This window comes from Mastomys coucha, unplaced genomic scaffold (assembly GCF_008632895.1).
Source record: "Mastomys coucha isolate ucsf_1 unplaced genomic scaffold, UCSF_Mcou_1 pScaffold13, whole genome shotgun sequence".
Classification (NCBI taxonomy): Eukaryota; Metazoa; Chordata; class Mammalia; order Rodentia; family Muridae; genus Mastomys; species Mastomys coucha.
In genome coordinates, this window is record NW_022196895.1 from 19,255,857 (window position 1) to 19,262,108 (window position 6,252).

At 38.9% G+C, this 6,252-nt stretch overlaps 1 protein-coding gene across 9 annotated transcripts in view; it reads right to left on the reverse strand.

Moving 5' to 3' along the window:
• Window positions 1-6,252, reverse strand: part of Nol4 (nucleolar protein 4) — a 322,425-nt gene that overhangs the window by 218,865 nt on the left and 97,308 nt on the right. For all 9 annotated transcript variants that reach the window (XM_031365083.1, XM_031365084.1, XM_031365092.1 and 6 more), the window contains one exon: window positions 24-135. In XM_031365083.1, the coding sequence (XP_031220943.1) occupies window positions 24-135 (112 nt within the window). The remainder of the gene's footprint in view (window positions 1-23; window positions 136-6,252) is intronic.

Sequence of the window (6,252 nt, forward strand, 5' to 3'; positions counted from 1 at the left end):
TCACTATTGGCTGTTGTGGCTACCTTTGTGATCGGTTCCATCGGGGTTCAAGTGCATTCTTTTCTGGCACTCGGAACAGCTCATTAGAAACCGTGTCACCGCTTCTCTTGGTAGGAAGGCGTAGCTCTCTGAAATCTGAAATGATTCACAAAATATCAGTGTTAGTATAGGAACCAACTGAGCAAGATCCCACAGAAATAATCACTGTCTGTCCCAATAAGACACGTTATTCCATTATGGCAGGAAGCACAATGAAGGCATGCACGGCAAACCATGCATCATTTCAAGAAATATCTATCCAGCTTGATCAAGTGACTCTTCATAGCAGCCAACAACGCCATTGGATGGACAAACCATTGGCTGCACCTGGGTAGATATATGCTTTTTATGCTTTTTTGTTTCTGCATTGTTTTTTAGGAACATAATCCCAATGTGTAGATATTCTTGTGGATTTCCATCACTATGGAATATTGCTCTTTACAGTTACTCATAGCACAATCGAATTTTGGCTCATTTCACCCCTCATTTTAAAATTTAGATTCAGTGAGAGGCAATGAACTTTAGATTCTGCATACTGATGATTTCTCCGTTATTACTTTAAAACGTTTTAAGAGAATAAAAGTTAAAAATCACGGATATACTGCAGCAGTCAATTATCCTCTCCACACACAAAAAATGACACACTTGGGAATGAGCTTGGGCCACCTAGATCATTTATTTTATTCAACTTTAATAATTTAGGTCTACAATAGCTCATATTGCTGGAACAGTATTTCCTATACCTTATTCAAAACTTTATGAGCAGAACTATGATCTTGATTTAAGGTAGCAATTGATACTCCTGTTGTGATGATTTGCTTAATAATAATCTTTCAATAAAATTGTTTCTTGAACACTTTTAAAGCAAACTGACACTGTGATGTAAAATGGATGGATTTTAAGCCTCATTCTATGAAAGCTAGTACTGACTCAGATGGTGTTACCAAGAAATCTGGTGCAGGCATTTAGATTTCTTCCAATGTCCTACCACTAGCATGAGAAAGATGATGAAATAAGTAGAAGGGGACAACAGAGTTATAGATTAGATGTAAATGTGTGAGATAATTTCTAAGGTATATGTTCAGCTGTTACAAACACTGATGTATTTCAAGATAGTGCAAAGGAGAAGAAAATAGAAAATAAGTAGCCAATTTATCATTGAGAGAAAATGTGTGCCGATTCCCATACTCATGAGGAAATCCTTTCTTTTGCTATACCATGCCACAGAAGGAGCACAGCATTGAAGAAAAAACACACACTGAAATCTAACATGGCAAAGCTACTGAATTCTGAGCTTGTCACCGCTGCCAGTTTTCCTTATTCGGGGGTGCCCATCACCTCTTATAAGAAAGAAAGCAACAGCTCTCTAATGGGACCTCAGTCCTGCTCATCAAGAAGGAAACTATACCTGGTACTAGAAACCTAATTACTCCATTCTAGGGAAATCATGGTTATTGGAGGAGTAATTTACTAAGCCAGCATAATTCCTAATACCAATATAAATATTTCTTCTTATACCCACAGATAAGTGTAGTCTTCAATTTTTATCAAGGAAACTTCCCTTTGAAACACGTGAAATCCAACCTAAAAATGCAAAACCAATGAAATTGAGGAGTTGTGGAACCCAGTCCCAAAATATATCTATGAAATACTCCTCAGAGACCACTGAGTCAGAGGATCAGGTATTTTGCTGTGAGATTGTATCACACAATAACATCAGAAGCTACACTCATAAAGTGTTACCAACACGGCTGCCCAAATATGAGCTGATGAAGGAAGAGACCAATGAACATGCTAAACAAAGTGGAATAACAACCAAGAGGCCTACTCCCTATAAAAACAGCTGTAGGTAACCAAGGAGAGTCAGAGGAGAGAGAGGTCATCGTCCCCAGGGGAGAACAAAGCAATTAGTTACTCTGTGTAAAACAGCCAGTCCTGAAACAAACACATTAGTATTATATGAACACATCCTGTTATGTTTAGGCTTATCTAGGTGTATAGGCACACATACATGCATGCAGTAACAGTGAGAAGAGATTTGAGAGATGATGGGGAGGAGTATATGAGAGGATTCAGACAAAGGGAAGAGAAGGGAAAGAGGTGTAATAAAATTATAACATCAAAAATATATGCAAGAAAAAAGAAAACAAATTAAAAAAAAATGTGTAAGAACCTAAAGGTGAGAAAGAAGCTTATGTTAAACACTGTTGCGGATTAGCCAGACACAAGTAAGTAAAATTCAACACAAATATTGAATCTAAATCCCTAACTTTCAAAATGTATTTAAAAGCTAAGGTGTGTAGATTGTAAAGTATCTGCTCAAAATGCAGGTATATTACGAAAGAAATGAGCAGAACAGTTTGAAAGTATTTTCCCTAAATTAGGTCTATTTGTTCCAGAATCAGGTAGAGAAAAAAATACAATTAAAATTTGCATTCACTCTATTCCCCTCGTAGGTTCTTTCTGCACTTCTGTTTACACCTACACATTCAGACAAGAATTTGCTTCCTATTTTTTAAACTTTTAATACAGGAACTTAATCCATTCACGTGGTGTTTGTATGTTATTAGTGGCTATTTTGTTCTTGCTATCTAAAAATCAACTTGAAATCTATTTGAAAGCCTGTGATGCACGCTGCATCTGATATTTGGAATCTTAACTCTTCTTAACCTTGTGGAAGAACCGGGATAAGCAGCAGGATTTCAATAGGATTTTCCAGCGGCTCTTATTTTGCTAGGATGCACAGACCGCAGCAGCTGCAGGCACAGGACACAAAGCCCCATGGAAGGCTTTTCATGTATACTACTTCTGTCTTAAATACCTGTAACTATTACTCATTCCCAATCTCTTCACAACTAAGCCTTTCAGGGTTGTCAACAGTGAGAACACCAAGGAAGAGAAATAAGAGTGCCCTGCAGCCATCTCATCATGGAAACAATTCATTAGTGTAAATAAAAACCTTCATTAAAAACTATGGGGTCAGTGTAAGAGATTACCAGGTGGATGGGGGCACAGAACTAGGAAGAAAAACTCAAAGAGGAAGAGAGGAACAGAAATGGCAATTTCACGTTACATGATACAATTATTCCTCAGATCCATGCAGCGAAGTTTAGAGAGCGAGAGAGAATCACAATCTCAGTTTAGATCTGGACCTCAGCAGCCCTACCCTCCCTCAAGCAGAAAGGTTTCTGATGTGCTAAACATTGAGCTGCGATCAGCTTAAAATAGTACAACTATGGCATGCCCTTTGTAAGCTACACAGCAACTATAAAACAAAACAAACAAAAACAAGCCCAGACTACAAAAGTTATCAAGTCATAAATGAAGATGGTTTGAGAAGAAGGTATTGTGTACTATGTAAAAGTTTAAAAGAAATGAACCAATCCACAGTAAATCCTTCCTCATAAAGAATTATCCTAAATGCAAATGGATTACATTTTCCAATAAAAAGATCAAAGGACTGAATAAGTACAAAAAAAGACAAACCATATATACCATCAAACCATGAGAGATTTCTATTAAATATAAAATGCATACAGGCTGAAAATGAATATGTCTAAAACTATGCTCCTGACAAGCAAAAAGAGATGGCCCTGTGAAGGTTCTATGCCCCAGTGTAGGGGAATGCCAGCGCCAGGAAGAGGGAGAGGGTGGGTTGGTGAGCAGGGGGAGGGGAGAGGGAACAGGGGTTTTGTTTTGTTTTGTTTTGTTTTTATTTTTATTTTTATTTTTTGGAGAGGAAACTTGGAAAGGAGATATCATGTAACATGTAAGAAAAGAAAATATCTAATAAAAAAATTTTAAAGTTTTTTTTTAAAAAAGAGATGGGTGCCTATAAGTGTATCAGCCACAATAGAATTGTCTCAAAATGTAAAAATCAATATAATATAAAGGAGCTAATTATTAAAAGGATATAATATTGTAAATGAATGCATACTTAACATAGAACCAAAAAATGTAAAGCAAGTACGAATATAACTAAAGAGCATGGCAGACAGCAATAGAATCATCCATTTTATTGATTAATGCATGGGCCTAGCACCCCTATGGGTCCATTCATAGAAATTCAAGTCACCCATGCAAAATAGCATAGTTATATATTAGATACACAGATCCTCCCAGACATTTTAAATCACCTATAAATCACTTGCACTGCTTTTTACAGTTTAAATATTATGCAAATTGGGAGTGGATGGTGCATGTCTTTGATCCCAGAACTAGGGAGAAGATAAAGGTATATCTCTGAATTCAAGACCAGCTTGGTCTACATAGCCTGTTCCATGTCAGTCAAGGCTACATAGTAAGACCCAGCTAAAAACATCAAATAATAAAAGATAAATTCTATGCAAATCATTGTCATACTGAGCTGTTCCATGGAATAATGACAAAAAAGATGTCTGCATGGGTTTGACTCAAACACAAGTTTTAAAAAATGTTTTTCACCTACTGTTGTTCAATCTATATATGTAATCTTTGCATAAGTGGAGGGCTAACTATGGAACAAAAATGGAGGGATTTAGTGCCTTCCTTTCAACTGTGAACAAAGGAAAGAAGCAGCAGATTAGAGTGATACTTTAGCTTGAAGAGTGGATACTAGCAGACCATAGCACCACCATGACACACACAACATTCTCTAGGAGAGAACACATATGTGTGGCCACACAACAAAACTGAGACCCTGCAAAGCTATATTGTTTACAAAAGCTGATGTGAAATTTGACATTATTGACAGGAGGGACTGAAGAGATAGCTCCATGGTTAAATGTTCTTGCTGCTCTTGCAGAGTACCAGAGTCCATTTCTCAGCACTTACAACAGGTAGTTGACAATAGCTTGCCACTCCAGTTGCAAAGGAACCAATGCCTTCTCTTGGCCTCTGCAAGCACATGTACATAAACACACACACACACACACACACACACACACACACACACGAGCGCACGTGTGCACAGATAAAAATGAAATCAAAGTCTCTTCTAAAAAGAATAAAAATATCCGTAGGAGACACATTGGAAAGTACAGAAGTTCATGGAAATTAAGCAACACATTCTTAAGAAATGAGCAAGAAAATTAGCTTAAATGGGAAAATATTTTGAAATGACTGAAATGGAAGAACAAATCATTACACTGTTGGGATGCAAGACAAGCAGCTCTGATGGGGAAGTGCTAGTGCCATGCACCTACATAATGATGAAAAAGGAAAGAATTCAAAACAGTATCCTTACACCTGAAAAATCTAGGGAAATTGGTTCTAATGCTTTGATCCAATCGGAAATGTGCACGTCCAAATGCTAAAGGTCCTTGTCCCCACTTGGTTTTTGATCAATCAATAAAGATGCCAGTAAGCAATGACTGTGCAACAGAAGATAGGCAGGGACCATTAGAGTTGCATGGGTGCAGCAGGAAGGGTATGGGGGACCACCATGATGCAGTGGGAGGTGGAAGAGGAGAGCTAGAGAGGAGAGAGAGTGAATGAACCACATAAGAATTTGGGTAAGTTTCCATTCTTTCTGACCTGGAAGGTGAGAGACTCTCAGGACTCAAAGGGAGGGATCTTAGATGAAATGCCCAACAGTGGGGAGAGGGGACATGTTGAGTCCACCTCTAGTAGAAAGACAGGACACGAAGTGGAGGGATGGGGTTGCTATCCTACAGTCAAAATTTGCTCTTGTTTAAAAGAACTACAGGGACAAAAATGGAGAAGAGACTGAGGGAAAACAGTTCCAGTAACCAGTCCAAATTGGGATCCACCTCAGGGGGAGGAGGCTCCAATGTCTGACACTATTACTGATGCTATGGTGTGCTTACAGACAGGAGACTAGCATGGCTGCCCTCTAAGAGGTCCAACAAGCAGCTGACTGAGACATATACAGATATTTACACCCAATCAATGGACAGAAGCTGGGGACTCCTGTGGTTGAATTAGGGAAAGGCTCGAAGAAGCTGAGGAGGAGGGAGACACATAGAAAGAACAGCAGTCTCAACTAACCTGGACCCGCAAGATCTCTCAGACACTGAGCCACCAACCAGGCAGCATACAACAGCTGATAAGAGCCCCAACACATATACAGCAGAGGACTGCCTGGTATGGCCTCAGTGAGAGAAGATGCACCTAACCCTGGAGAGACTTGAGGCCTCAGGGAGTAGAGGGGCCTGGTGGGGTGGAAGGGACATCCTCTTGAAGACAGGTAAGGAGGAATGCTATAAGGAATTG